The 15,480-nt window shown below is 37.2% G+C and overlaps 1 protein-coding gene across 25 annotated transcripts in view; it reads left to right on the top strand.

The window, feature by feature from the left end:
- MPDZ (multiple PDZ domain crumbs cell polarity complex component) overlaps positions 1-15,480 on the top strand; it is a 104,553-nt gene that overhangs the window by 52,644 nt on the left and 36,429 nt on the right. For 19 of the 25 annotated variants that reach the window (XR_005261605.2, XM_038170301.2, XM_038170300.2 and 16 more), the window contains 5 exons: positions 1,627-1,785; positions 5,871-6,155; positions 6,989-7,112; positions 10,511-10,709; positions 13,671-13,712. Coding sequence is in view for 24 of the 25 variants with exons in the window: in XM_038170301.2 (XP_038026229.1) it covers positions 1,627-1,785; positions 5,871-6,155; positions 6,989-7,112; positions 10,511-10,709; positions 13,671-13,712 (809 nt within the window). In the remaining variant the exon portion in view is untranslated. The remainder of the gene's footprint in view (positions 1-1,626; positions 1,786-5,870; positions 6,156-6,988; positions 7,113-10,510; positions 10,710-13,670; positions 13,713-15,480) is intronic. The other 6 variants (XM_072030775.1, XM_038170307.2, XM_038170305.2 and 3 more) reach the window with 1 other exon arrangement.

Below are 15,480 nucleotides of genomic sequence, written 5' to 3'. Positions count from 1 at the left end.
ACCATAACTTAAGTCATTTAAGGAACAAATTAAACAAAACAAAAACCTGAAATGGATCCTTCCAAGGAAAAATCTCCGAATTACTGATTGCAGTGTGTTTGATATTTTTTCACATTTGCAAATGACAAATTGTTTTTAATAATGTGCTTTTTAACAATACTTTTTTTTTTTCTTCAGTTTGTTATCTTGATGAACTAGTTAAACTGCTAGTTATTTCAATATAATAGGATTTGCCTTACTTTATTTATAAAGGAAAAAGAAGTATGAAGAAACAAGGTTATGTATTGAAAATATCCTTTAATTAAAGATGGGTAGAAAAGATTAGACTAAATCTTAAGGACTTAACTTTTTGACTTTTATGTGTGATTCATAAAAAAAAATAAAAATAAAAGTGAGCTGAATGAATATAGCAGATAATTATATGGTTAAAATTGTCAGCTATGTCAACTGACTGTGAAATATGCAAAATATGAAAATGAATATGCAATCATCAAGTCAAAATGTTTGCAGAGTGCATTCACAAGGAACTGGTTTTAATAAATAAATCTATGCTCAGATTCCTCTAGTCTTTCCCCTTTTTACACAATCCTTATTTAGAGCTTAGCTTCAGTATCACTGATGAGTATTTTCCAAAAGATGGGCTGAGAGTGAATTACACCAAAGGAGTAGTTTGAATTATTTGTTAAGTCTTTAGGGTTGAGACAGTAAAAACCAGATCATTTGTACCTCAGAAAATAATCTTTTGAAGTCACTGTAGAGTTTTGCTATTGTAATTGTCCATCTGACAATGAATAAATTAATTTTGTGATTAACCTCAAAAGCTGCAAAACAACACTTAGATCCTATCTCTGCAGATGTATGATTACACTTAGCTGCTTCATATAAGTTTACAGTATAGTCATGGTTATGAACTCCACTGACTATTTTTGTTAGCATACAATGTTCCCTTGAGCTCTGCCAGGGGAGATAAAAGTATAGTCACAGTATAGAATATGAAGCACCATGAATTAAGTTCTTTAGGACCTAATTTTATTCTAGTATTTGAAAATTCTTTTCAAGACTTGTGTATTATATTGCATTGAAGAACAAGAATACCCCTAAAAAGAAAAAGACTACTCAAGTTTGGAACTCTTTTTAAAATCTTATTTCATATGTAAGATAATAAAAAATATTTTTAAAATTATAAGAAATAATGACATCTGACTTTTTATAAATGTTTTGGAAATAGTTGCAGTTTCTTTTCTTTTGTGTCACTTAGTAAAGCTCATTTTTTTTACAGCCTTAATTATTGTAAAAGAATTAATGTAAAAGAAAATAGTAGTTGCTAACACCTCATATTTCTATTAGGAGGCACTAGCCTATTTCAGCCATACAATTTGTTCCAGTTCAGACTCCAACTTTAATTAAGATGTTCCTTGCCATCTCTGAAGATGGAGTAACATCTCTTGTAACTGGAAGAAGAAGTTTTTCCTACTGTGCTGTACAAATCTAACTTCACTGTAAAATGCAGAGGGGAAAAAAAGTGAAGTGTCAGTCAGTTAGTGGCGACTGAGGTACATGTGTTTGGGGCTTATGTTGCGTGAAGGTTACAGACAGCCTGGCTGATTAAATTGCTTCTGTTGTTAGGTGGACTCTGGAGAGGCAGATCTAGCGGATGAATCCACCTTAGAATCTCAGTATTCTCCAGAGAGTGACACCTTCCAGGCTTCAATGTTAGCTCTGCATGGCAGCGCCTGTAGTGATGAACTGAACTACAGTCTCTCCCTTCCCTCGTCAACTCCCAAGGTAAAATAAGGATGATTTTATTGATGATAAAACTTGCTTATGAATGTGAAAAGGCTCAGTGTTCTGTATGCAGCCGTATTACTAGATGTTGTCCTTGTTCCATCTGCACAACCAGTTGTTAACATTTTAAATTACAGTTTTATTTAAGATAATGCTGTTGTCTTCCAGTTGTCTGTGTGGAAGAGAGAGGCAGGTGGAAGATTGAAAACTTGGGCTATGTTTTGTATAGCCAGGTAGAATACTGTGAGAAACTTGTAATGTTAAAGCTGTGGTGAACAGTCTACTACAAAAAAAAACTTAACCGGTAATACTTCAGAACATATTAAAGAATGGTAACACAAAATAACTTCATCCTTCTGCAAAATTCTAGATTTAGTAAGTTTTCATCCTACGCTTTGTTTTTTTATTTCTTTGTAGTTAGAGTACTTGTTAATCAGATTACTTTGTTCTTGCATAAATTGTTCATAATTATACTGTAATTAAATATGAAGCATATCAAACCTCTGATTGCTACTAATTTCTTTTTTAAATTTCTCAAGAATATTACAAAGACCAGTATCTTAATTCTTGCTGGTCACATACCCTTATGATTGAATCAAAGTTGGCTTTGTTTCTCTCCATGTTTTTTCATTATCCTTTATCTTGTCAATCTGTAGATCTATTTCACTAATCCAGAGTCTTTAGAGTCATTTCTCCTAGCACTCACCGTTTTTGAACCAAACATTGTAGGGATTTCTTCCCAGGCTTACAATCTCTGATCTTCAAAAGAGTAACTTCTGCTTTTTTCTTCATGCCTGAGCCACGGTCTCTTTATCCATTTTATATTTGGCCCATACAAGGCATTGTTTTGGAAAGCTAAATTCATCTTTTAATGGCTTCTCCCAATCCACAGAAGAGCACATCTCTGCTGTCCGCATGGGACAGATTGCATTGTTTAACTCTGTAATTGTTACTTAAATGGATTATGCATTTTGCATGCTGAGAAGCATTTTATGAGACAAAGGTTAGATTTACATTATATTTCATGTTGCTGCTCTAGGAATCCTTAAGTTATTTTTGGTTTTAACTTATAGATAGCTTTATTTTCTTTTTTTTTGTTTGTTTGTTTGTTCATTTTTAAACATTATGGTCATGACATTTCACTGCTCTTCTTCATGCACAAGTATGAAGGGAGTGTTAAGTTCTCTACAAGTAATATTTTACACTGTGCGATTATGAATGGCTTCACAAAGTTAACATTGCAAGGACACTGGTTGGTAAAAGAAAACTTCAGAAGCAATTGAAATGCAGTAAAAATGAAAAAAGTGCTATTAGGTGTAACAAGCAATGCAGAGGTATTTCACTTATTTCTGACTACAAGGGCAGTTGAAATGCTGATTCTGAATGCCTTTGCTGTCAAATTATGTCAAAAATAAGTGATGAAAAGATATTTTAAGTCAAACCAATCAAAATGCTCTAAAGATGTACCACATAGACGTTGTTAAAAATTCCTGAAATTTTGTCTTCAAAAATCAAAGCGTTGGCTTTCCTTAAATGAAACAAATTAAAAATGTGCATATACTATACTGCTACTTTAATACACATGCACGGCATACGGAGTAAATGTTGAACCCTGTATGGGTTGTTGTAAAGAATATATCTCACTGATTTGGAAATTAATACAAAACATAGTTAAAAGTAGGTGTCATAGGTCTCTTTAAAACCTTATGAAATCATTTAAATAGATTATAGTCTTGGTGTTCTGTTCTCCAAAAGGTGGGAAATTATTTCATTGATTACATCATGCAGATTAGCTGTATTTAGGCCTTCCTCAATTATCTTCTCAGATGTCACTTAAACCAATTGTTTACAGGTGAACCTTTTTTGATGATGTCTGGGTACAAAACAAGCATGTATGCGCCTCGTAAATAATGAGGGGAAAAAAAGCAATTTTAAGACTGTTGATACAAAATGTTGCAAAACCTCTTGAAATCATGTGAATTTTGATTTAATATGTACCACTAAATAAATTGGTGAATCATGTTTTTATTCCCAGTTTATGAAAAAGTAGAAGATTAATAAGACCAGTAGATAAAAACTGAAAGAGATAGAGGTAGAAATTCTTGTGACTACATTTACTGCATTTAGGAGAAAATTCCCTAATATTGATAAAGAACCTGTACATCCAACCTCTTAGTCTTTGATATATCTTCTTAATATCTAATGGCCTACATGTTTCTAAAATTAATTACTTTGAAAGCTGGTCTAGAGAATGTTTGGATATTTTTCCAGAAGCTAATGATTGTTGAAATCCCTTAAAAATATTTGCAATGGGAGACCTTGCGACCTTGGAAATCTAAATAAATTTCATATAAAGAAATTTGTCCTTTAATGATGCTTTGAATAATGCACCAGCAATAAGTACTGATTGCTAAACTTCTGTAACTGCATCATTGTATTGCAGAGCTGTCACACTATGAAACTTCCATGTTCATTTATTTGCTGAGATTTGACTAAGTTTTTACTATTTCTTCTTTGTATGGAAGGGGCATAGATACATGTTTCTTCTCAGTTAAACAGATAATCAGATTGTGTGATTATTTTATAAGCTGCTTGAAGTTACTTGTAGTGTGCAAAGTGATTTGAAAATAAAGACTTCGATCTTGCAAATTTCTTCCACCTCAGGAAGACAATTGTATGCTTTAATTCTAGTAAGTTGATGGTGGTGGTTGTGTCTGATTTGAGGATGTCTGAGTGGACACCACTCTGCTGAAGTTAGTGAAGATTTCCTGAATGATACAATATTAGAATTTGGCCCTCAGCAGTAACTTCATATTCATTGATTTCTGTTATAAAGTAGAAGTCTGAAGAATCAAGTAAATTCTGTAGAAGAATGCCTGTAGCATTCTACTGAAGATAATGATGTAACAACAAACACTTTTAAATTCTTGAATTCTTGGTATGGTTTAGCCCTAGCAGGCTGCTCAGCACCATGCAGTCGATTGCTCACTGTCCCCAGGTGGAATGGGGGAGAGAATTGGAAAGGTAAAAATTGCAAGAACTCAAATAAGGAATTCATTCTCTGCTTCCCATTGCCAGGCAGGTGTTCAGTCACTTCCAGGAAAGAAGGGCTCATCACACAATTTCACAGAATGGCTGAGGCTGGAAAGGACCTCTGAAGATCATCTAGTCCAATCCCCCTGCCAAAAAGGACCACCTACACCATGTAGCTCAGGATGGCATGCAGGCGGGTTTTGAATACCTACAGAGAAGGAGACTTCACAACCTCTCTGGAGAACCCGTTCCCATGTTCTGTCACCCTCACAGTAAAGAAATGCCCTCTCATATTCAGCTGGAACTCCATATGCTTCAGTTTGTGCCCACTGCCCCTCGTCCTTTTGCTTGGGCACAACTGAAAACAGTCTAGTTCCATCCTCTTGACACTCTCTCTTCAAATATTTATATGCATTGATGAGATCTCCCCTCAGCTTTCTCTTTTCCAAGATAAACAAGCCCAGTTCTCTCAGCCTATCCTCATATGACAGGTGCTCTGGTCCCCTATCATCTTAGTAGCCCTTCTCTGTACTCGCTCCAGTAGTTCTATGTCCCTGTTTTACTGGGGAGCCTAGAGCTGGGCTCAGTACTCCAGATGCGGCCTCCGTTACAGTTTCTTGGGAAGTCAAACACCATCACTGCACCATCACAAACACCATCCGTCCCCTATTCCTCCCTCTTTACCTCTTTTATTGCTGAGCATGATATAATATGGTATGGAATGTGTCTTTGGTCAGCTCTGTCCCCTCCCAGCTCCTGGTGTGTCCCCAGACTCCTTGGTGGCAGGGCAGCACAAGGAGCTGAAAAGGCCTTGGCTCTGTGTGAACACTGCTCTGCAGCAGCTAAAAGATGAGAGGGTCATCACCACTACTTTCATTAAAAATCCAAAACGCAGCATTATGTGAACCACTACAAAGAACGTTAATTCTATTCCAGCCAAAACCACAACAGTTCCATGACATTAATTTCTACTTAAGATTTTAGCATGAAATATACATTTTAATTATACTACAAAATAATAATGGTTGTTTATTGTCTCCTGTTTTTAACAGGCTGTTGGAGACGAATTTTTAAATGTGGCAGCTGATTACCATATATCCAACAAGAATCTGTACAACATGGATCTGAGTGAAAGAGTGAGAGAGCAAAAATCTGTGTCAGGCAAAAACCTGGAAACTGCAGCTGCGTTTACTAAAAAGGATCTGCCTCTGGATGTTTCGGTTATCAACCAAAATGAAAATGAAAACACAGAAGCTTGGGCTGCATCTCAGACAACAACAGAATTTGCACAAAGTACAAGCCTTGCTACTACCATGCAGCTTGATGGCACTGGAAAAGTAAATATTTTTTTAATAATAAAAAACAAACAATCCATGTAAAGGCATTATTAAATGATAGAATTGTCTGCTGAGGTTGATGCTGGCTAACACCCACATATAGTTCTTTGCTTGTAATGCTGAAAGTCAAATGTGTGCTGACATCAAACTTGAGAATTTAGTCAACGTAGCCAAAACAGGAGATAATTTATAGCTTGAAGATAGTAATCTCCCAGAGACTGGAGATGCAGTGGGTGTTTAAAAGTGTGCTCATACTCACAGTACAAGACGCTGCTGGAGCATGGTATACTCATTGGGCAGAACAGAGGTCTAGAGCAAGGCTTTTCTGTTAACTTCTTCAGATCTGGACATATGGAAGAAGTTATATCCTGGTGCTCATGCAAGATTGCACAGTTCAACTTCCATACTAGCCTGCAGTGCCAGTGTGTGCAAATACAGTTTTTCTTTATATGACAGTTGCTATGATTTCCTTCAATTCAGTGATTACCTAAGAAATTCTTAAGAGTTGCAATTTTATATTAGCTTTGTTACTTTAGTATTGGCAAATTGAGAGGCATCTCTGGTGGATGAGTCAGTGAGCCCTTGAATTCATCCCACCTATTTTAAGAGTGTAACTGGTGTCCCTAAATTAACAATGTATTTTGCAATATATTCTGTGTTACATTGTGAATGCACGTGTATGAGTTTGATCTTTGATAGACTGACTTTTCTAGTGACTGTATAAGGAATCTGTATTAATTATAGCTTGGTGAAAGGTAAGATGAGTTAAGATCTGTGTCTAGTCGTATTTTTATATTGGCATTCTGAACTGATGTTATTTTCCTTTGTGTTAGGATCAAGTACTCTCAATGGAAAAGAGCTGCTCAGTATCTGTGGAGGGAAGTTCCACAACCCCAAATTCAGTCAAAAATATATATGAGAAGACCATCACTATTGCAAAAGGCAATTCAAGTCTAGGTAAAGTACCTAATATTTTTTGTAAATTGTTCAGGAATGTGCTTTCTGTTTTTCTCCTTTGTTTCCTGTTCTACCAGTGAAGATTAATCAATCCAGTTGCTGTCTGTCACCTTTAACAGCAAATAAGGTGCCCACTCTCACTAAGGATTTTTTCTATAAAGGAAGTTAGTCAATCCTAAATGTTAACAGTACGGTTTTCATACATTGTTTTTTTACTCTCTGTGCATAATGCAGTGGAAAAACAAGATAGGGCCAACAAGTGCTGTGTTTTGAGATTAAAACAAACAAAACAAAACGAAAAACCACCTGTGGTCAAAGAGTTGCAGATTCAAATACATGTAAAAGTGAAATCATCTTGTTTTCTGAAGCTGGTCAAAAGGATCTAAACAAGCCATTCACTTCCTTGATACTGATTTTTACATGTATCATAAATTCCAGTATTTTTGCAAATCAGATGATTAATTAATTTAATAGGTAGTATTTGTGACTTAAAGATGTCATCATTTTCTAGAGAATTTCAGGTTTTTAAAGATCTTCAATCTGCAACATCCTGAGCATTCTGACTAGAGGTGCATTGTGGCATTAACAGGCACAACAGGCTGGAGAACTCCTTGTCCTCTTCAAGTCATAGAATCATAGAATGGTTTGAATTGGAAGGGACCTTACAGATCATCTAATTCCAACACCCTCCCATGGGCGTGGACACCTCCCCCTAGACCAGCTTACTCAGAGCCCCATCCAACCTGGCCTTGAACACCTCCAGGGATGGGGCATCCACAGCTTCTCTGGGCAGCCTGTTCTTCACCACCCTCTGATTAACGAATTTCTTCATAGTATCTAAAATACCCTTTTTTATTTTTAAACCATTCCTCCTTGTTCTTTCGATACTTTCCCTGACTGGAAGGCTGCTTTAAGATCTCGCTGGAACCTTTTCTTCTCCATGCTGAGTAACCGCAACTCCCTTAGCCTGTCCTCAAAGGAGAGGTGCTCCCTGAGCCCTCTGATCATCCTTTTGGCTCTCTTCTGAACTTGTTCTAATACTTCCATATCCTTCTTGTGCTGGGGGCCACAGAGCTGAATGTAGCGCTACAAGTGAAGTCCTGTGCTTATATTCCTATGTCTAAGAAGCTTATTCATAAAATCATAGGAAGACCTGGGTTGGAAGGGATCTTAAAGATCACCTAGTTCCAACTGCCCTGACATGAGCAGGGATGCCACCCACTAGATCACTAGATCAGGTTGCCCAGGTTCCCATCCAGCTTGGACTTGAACACTTCCAGTGATGGGGCATCCATGACTTCTCTTGGCAACCTATCCCAGTTTCTCACCAGCCTCTGTGTCAAGAATTTCCTCCTAACCTCTAATCTAAATCTTCCTTTTTTGGTTTAAAACCATTTCGCTTTGTCTGATCATTATCTGCTGAAGCAAAAAGTTTCTCTCCATCTTGTTTTATAAACCCCTTTTTAGCACTGAAAGACCACAATTACATCTCTCCAGAGCCTTCTCTTCTCCAGTCTGAACAACCCCAACTCCCTCTGCCTGTCTTCACAGCAGTGGTGCTCTAGCCATCTGATCATCTTTGTGGCCTCCTCTGGACTTGCTCTAACAGGTCCACATCCCTCTTTTGCTGGGGGCCCCAGACCTGGGTGCAGTACTCCAGGTGTCTCATGAGAGCAGAACAGGGGGGACAATCATGTTCCTCGCCTTGCTGGCCACACTTCTTTTGGTAAATCCCAGGATGCAGTTGCCCTTGCGGGTTGCAGGTGTGCACTGCTGGCCCATGTCAAGCTTTTTGTCCGTGTATTGGACATTTCCTAGTTAGTCAGGGTCGTCTTCTTACACCTTAGGCAACTGTGTTGATTTCAACTGCAAGTAAATGTGAGGAACTAAGATCACTAAGAGATTTCTAAGAGATTTTTGTAAGGATTTCTGTAAGGAGTTTGATAAATCACAAGTTTAGTGTCTCTGTTACTGTTGTTCTTTAAGTATTTTTTTTCTCTGATATAGATACATAGGCAGATGTTTATGTGTTTGGCTGAATCTGGGTAGCCTGTGGGTTACAGCTGCTTTTTAAACTCTGTTCAGCCAGTTTCTGTTGTTCAGCCTGTCTCCCCCAGTCTTTAGTTCATAGAGTAATATGTTCAGTCTTTGTCTTCTGTAGTCATGTTTATATATAAATGGTTAGAATTTTCTTATAATCAGTATCCTTGAAGGCTTTGCTCTGGGTAGCTTTCACCTTAAAGATCATCTTCTTCTGCTCAGTCTGGACAAGAATGTAAGAGATGATGAAGACAGAACTTCACTCCCATTGCTTACTATCTTGAAGTTTACATGCAAAACCAGGAGAACACAAGTGGGGTGTTCACTGCTTCTTTCTCTAGTAAATATTCCTGTATAAGGCAGTCTTGCTTCAGTTGCTTCCACTTGTTAGGGAAAACATTCTTGTTGGTCAGTGCACAAAAAGGAGTGAAAACAAGTTTGGCACAGCAAAGATGTTGAAGGGAAAACTCTGTTGGGCCTGCAGGTACCTTTCATTTGCCTTTGTGAAGAACATTTTTTCTTAGAAGTGTCAACAGTGTTGTTATCATGAGCACTGACTGCCCTGAAAATTACACTGAGAATCCATGCATATAAAAACAATCACTAAGACGTGAAACCCAGCAGCGCAACTAAGTGCCAGTGGATACCCCGTGGATGAGCAGGGGGAAGACCATTTCTGTCTCATTTCCCATTCATGAAAAGAAGGAGTTAAATGGTGCATATAAGCCTTGAGAAGTATTGTCCTGCTTTACCACTGGTAGGATTGTTGTGTAAATCAAATAATGGACTATATTTGTCAGTGGTGCACATGCTCTTGCAGAAGTCAGGATTCTCTTCTGGGCTCAATCAATGGGATGCCGTAATTTTGTACAGAAGATTATTTTATATTACCCTTGTACTTCTAGTTAATCCTTTAATCATTTTAATTATTTTCCTAAAAAGAACCATCATAAACAAAACTGACATGTGGCAGATGAACTCACTGAACTACTCAGAATTACAAATTCAGGTTTTTTGAAGCCATTCTGTTACCTTTTTGGTTGAGATCTTATTTGATTGTTGGCTTATTTTCTGCTTAGAATTTCCACTGCTCTTTGTTTTCTTATATTGAGCTTGATACATGAAATAACATAAGATAAAGTCAAGATACTGTGATTGTGATTTGTAACTCCTTTCTCCTGTTAGAAGAAAGAAACTCGAGGAGAATAAGGGCAATATTCAGGCTTGCTGACGTTGGCAGGTCGAGTGGCTGTATTCTGCCTTCCCAGCTTCTTGTTATATTTCTTTGTCTTGTCGTTCAGAACTGGGGCTCAGAGACTATATTAACTCTTACATGTTTCATGCCTTTTTCACTGTAGGGATGACAGTAAGTTCCAATAAAGATGGCTCAGGAATGATAGTCCGTAGTGTCATCCATGGAGGCTCGATAAGTCGTGATGGACGGATTGGTGTGGGAGATTGCATCCTGTCCATTAATGAAGAGTCAACCACTAACTTAACCAATGCACAGGCCCGAGCTATGTTAAGAAGGCATTCGCTTATTGGACCAGATATCAAGTAGGTACACCTCGAACATAAGTTGTGGTAGGAAAAGGCTAATAATCAAAATCTGATGAGACTAACGCAGATTTTTTAATTCAGAATTTTGTTTGTTTTCACAGTGTGGATTTATCTTTAAATTACCCTTTCAGATGAATAATTCACTATTGAATTACAGCTTTGTAAGTCTGAAAGATAAAATCACTTGTGTGGGAGGCTCTGGATGTTCTTAGAAAAGTTACTGCTGTGATTAGTTTCCATTGTCATTACTGCCCTATCTGTCCATATTGAAAGTATAGGATTTGTTAGAGCTCTGCATTTACAGTATAATTCTGCTAAACAAAGTAAGGATTTCCTCAAGGTATTCGTGCTTCTGAAAGGTTAACTGTCTGGTAGTTGCACAAGTGATTTCATCTGATGGAGACCTTTCTTACAGATTTTTTTCTTTGACTGCCAGACAGAAAGTATGATACCTGATGTTAATGCAGAAAAGTAATATTTAAAAAATGTCAGTACCTCTATAATAAACAGCAGAAATGGGCTGTTCTGTTAAGACACTTCCAGGTTTTCATTAATACGTATCGAGGAGTTTTTGCTCACGTACATAGATGTCTATACTTTGGAGTACTACTTTAAACCTATTTAATGTGAGTCTTGAAAAATCCACTTGTTCAATGAGAAAGTTTCTTCTTCTCAAGTTCAGTTTACAGAAATTTAACTTTCCATCAAAGTACAGTTCTTTCTAACTGTCATGGTTGTAGAGTTAACTTTTTCCATATATCCACCATCTAGAAATGAGGTGTTCCTGAGCTTGTGGCCAGTGCTCCAGACCTGTCAGTGCTCAGTTTACGGCATTAAAAAAGAAAAAAAAAAAGAAAAAAAAGAAAAAAAAAAAAAAAAAAAGGACCTAATAGCTGTTTTTCTGATACCCATGTTAGTATGGACTGGGTCCGGTCTGCTAATGGAATTACCAGAGATGTTGTTAATAAAAACTTTTTTTTTTTTTTTTTTTTTTAAGAACGTATCCTTGAAAATGATCAGTTCAGTCCCAGTGTAACAGTGTAGTTTCTATCTGTAAAAAACAGACTGCAGGGCATTTGCTTCTTCCTCAGTCATACGCTACCTTTGAAGAGACCTGACATTCTGAGAACCGGTGGGCAAGGTATCTTCACTGTGGGTTGTAGGTTTAATACAACCTACATAGCTGTCATGTTTGTAAGATCAGGACTTCATACAAGCTTGTTTGAATGGTGGGTTCTGCTCATACGACTGGTTACATTTATAGACAATGATGCTGTTGTGAATATGAGCAAGTCAGTGTTGATAAAACTTGATATTGATTATTCTTGTAAGATTTCAAACTGTATTGTAATTCCAACTTCCATGACTGAAATCAGTTGGTGTGTACACACGAATATGTTTGAACATCTGCTTAGATACGCATATGCCACAGCACGATTTTTTCTGCAGTCTTTTTATTAGTGCCATAATTAAGTGATCCAACACAGATGTGTTCATTTTTTGTGATTATTCTTTTATAGCTCTTTATTTGTGCTATGTGAATATAAGTTTTGCTTTATAGTCTTAGTCTTTTTCCAGATACATTGGAAATATCAAAATCTCATGAGATGTGAACATTCAGATGTCCAAAAGATAAGTTCATCACCTCCTTCTGTAAGAAGCTGAGGTATTCACATTCTGACCTAAGAGTTTTAGATTTCATTTTATGTTTAATGTTCTTTGGTGCATTCATGGTAAAGATATGATAAGAGTTTAGAGTGAAACCATCTTTTGTTTGTTTGTCAGACAAATAAAATTCCAAATCTTTTATTAGCTTCTAAAGGAATCTTGCAAGAATAAGAATATTTTTGGCCTACATAGTTTTGATACAAATCTACTTTATCACCATAAATAAACATTTCAGTAATTTGCACTTTTAGGAGAAGTACAAGATTCCGAAAAAATACTGTGATGCAAATGTGTGGGTAAATGTGTCCCAAATCAGGAATTTGGAGGTACAGAGCACTATCTCATGACAGTTATTCCTGTTTTCTAAGAGGGGTCCAGAGCTATATAAACGCTGTTTCACAGTTAATGTGATTCATGATCTAAGGGACAACCTTTCTAATAACCAAGCATTTCATCTTTTTGGTGTCGTGCTAGGGAAACAAGGGTGTACAACCACTCAAATGTGGTTGTATTATTCCCTTTATCCGTACAGGGCTGCCTGACACCTTAACTATTAAGCCGACACCTTAACTATTAAGCTGAACTTTTTGGGGGTACCAGGTCGACCCCAAAAAATGATTAAGCAGGAATATTTTAATTTCAAACCTGTCTTTCAGTGGCAAACATTGTTTACTAAAAACACAGGAAGCCATTCTTACTTGCTGTGTAAAGGCTTTTTTATTTTATTCAAGGAAATTCAATTTTTTATAGTTTGGGAGCCAACAATCTGAGTTCCATTTCATGTATTCTTTTTCTTTTTCCCTTTGCTTGTGGAAAACCAGATGTGTGGCCTTACCACAATGCATTCTGTTTCATATACTCCACCATTGCAGGAGCTCTTACATTTCTGTAATAATAGACAAGGTTTTCTGCTCAGAGACAGCTGCTTCTAATATCTGTCAGATAATCACCAATTTGAATCAGAATTCACCTGCCTTAACCTAAAGCGTGGGGATGATTTCCTGATCAAGGAAGAGAAGACAGATTGCAATTCTATTTTGCATGCTTGTTAATAATCACTGCTGTAGACAGTAATAAAGATCCTATGCTTTCTGGGGGAAGTATAGGTGAGGTAGAGATGGAAAAAAAGAGAAATGAGAAAGTAAAAAAAAAAAAAAAAAAAAAAAAAAAAGGCAGCTCACACTTTCACACTTTTAACTCCATAAGTATGCCTCTCACATTCAGCATGAGACAGTGACATTTGTTAACACCGTTGTAAAAAGATGCTGCATCGTATGCTTCACATTCTAGATCTTCTCCAGCACCTGCTGATGATCAGGCCCTCTTTTATGTGTGAGTATTGGCAATTCAGAAACTCATTATGGCTCTGTGTTGCAACTTGTCTGTAAAATCATTTCATGCCATGCTTTTGTTACATCTGTAATAATGTCAGGGATATATCCAGATATAGGTACATACTCTCTCTGTCTTTGTGTGTGCATGTGCATGTATGGATGTATATATAAAAAATGTGTGTGTATACTTGTGTTTTTGGTGTTTTTTATATATTTATGTGTATATATTATATGTGTGTATATATATATTAATATATATGTGTATAATGGTTTAAAACTTGATTATAGCATATTTCCTAAAACCAGAATACAAATGTTTTCATTCAAAAAAATTACTGCTAATGACAGCCACCCCAGATGTGTTCAGCGCATGTGTGTGTGGGGGGAGTGTGTGCTTTTACGGGGCTTCACTGTTAGAGTTGTCCTGAGTACAATGTACTGATATCTGGATTAATCAATGTCAAATTTTCTGCGGCATTTATATTTTAGTTCCTTCATGTATAAAAAGGTTCAAATTAGAACTTAATTATTAATGACAGTTATTTCTGCTGAACATTCTCCATACGTTGTTACTTGGTTTGTTGGTGTTTCAAGGTTTTGTGTGGCTGTTCAGTCAAGCATGTGATAAATGTTCCTATGTACTGCATGCATTCTTGTGTTTACAGATGTTTTCGTATGTACACCATGGTGTTTCCATTGTCGCTGCTTTCTTTGCTAGCACATATCTTGGTGAGGGGGTGGTAGCTCCCAAAAAAGGAAACTAGAGTATTTTCTCCTTCAAGCTGTGCAGCTATGAAAAAGAGGGAATGATTAAGCCCTGCGTATAGTAGACAATTCACCTGTTTCCTGTCTTCTGTGTCTTCATCCATATTTCTTAGCAATTGTTTCTCTTACTACCTTCCCAGTGACTTACTAAGGCAGATGTTAGTCCTTTCTGGGGATGAGCCATTCAGATGCCTTGATGAATTTTTATTTCTACCTTAAAGCACAAGGGTCAACATAGTTGACCAGAGTCTCCCAGGACCTTTCATGTTCTGGCACTCTTGTCACCTCAGTCTGGTTCCTGGCACATGATGAGGCATTCAGGATGGTGACGGATATCTTCAGACCTTGCTGTGACCTCCAAAAACCGAGCTGCAATAGCAATCCAGCAAATGATGGATTTGATTCACTGTGGGCTTTCAGCCCAGGAACTACTAAACTGAGAACAGATTCTTGGCAGATGTGAAATCTAAGGCAGTTAGTGCAATCTGACCTTGCCATGTCTCACAGAAGAAAGGACCAGGAAAGAGAGAGACTTAGCAAAGATGAAATTCTAACAAACATGCTCCATAAAACTCTAATTTTAAGCAGAGCTGGGTTATGCATGTTCCTTCTCATTTCATAATAATCATAGAATCCTAGAATGTTTTGGATTGGAAGAGGCCTTAAAGATGATCTAATTCCAACACCTCTCCCATGGGCAGGGGCCCCTTCTGTTACACCTGGTTGCTCAAAGCCTCATCCAGTCTGGCCTTAAACACCTCCAGGGATGGGGCATCCACAGCTTCTCTGGGCAACCTGTTCCAGCACCTCACCATCCTCTGAGTGAAGAAGTTCTTCATAATATCTAATCTAAATATACCCCTTTTTAGTTTAAAGACATTCTTCCTTGTACTATTATTACACTCCCTGACAAAGAATCCCTCCCCAGCTTTCCTGTAGGCCCCCTTTAAGTACAAGAAGGCTGCTATAAGGTCTCTCCAGAGCCTTCTCTTTTCCAGGCT

Source organism: Anas platyrhynchos, chromosome Z (genome assembly GCF_047663525.1).
Source record: "Anas platyrhynchos isolate ZD024472 breed Pekin duck chromosome Z, IASCAAS_PekinDuck_T2T, whole genome shotgun sequence".
NCBI classification, from domain to species: domain Eukaryota; kingdom Metazoa; phylum Chordata; class Aves; order Anseriformes; family Anatidae; genus Anas; species Anas platyrhynchos.
This window is presented reverse-complemented; position numbering and strand designations above follow the sequence as displayed.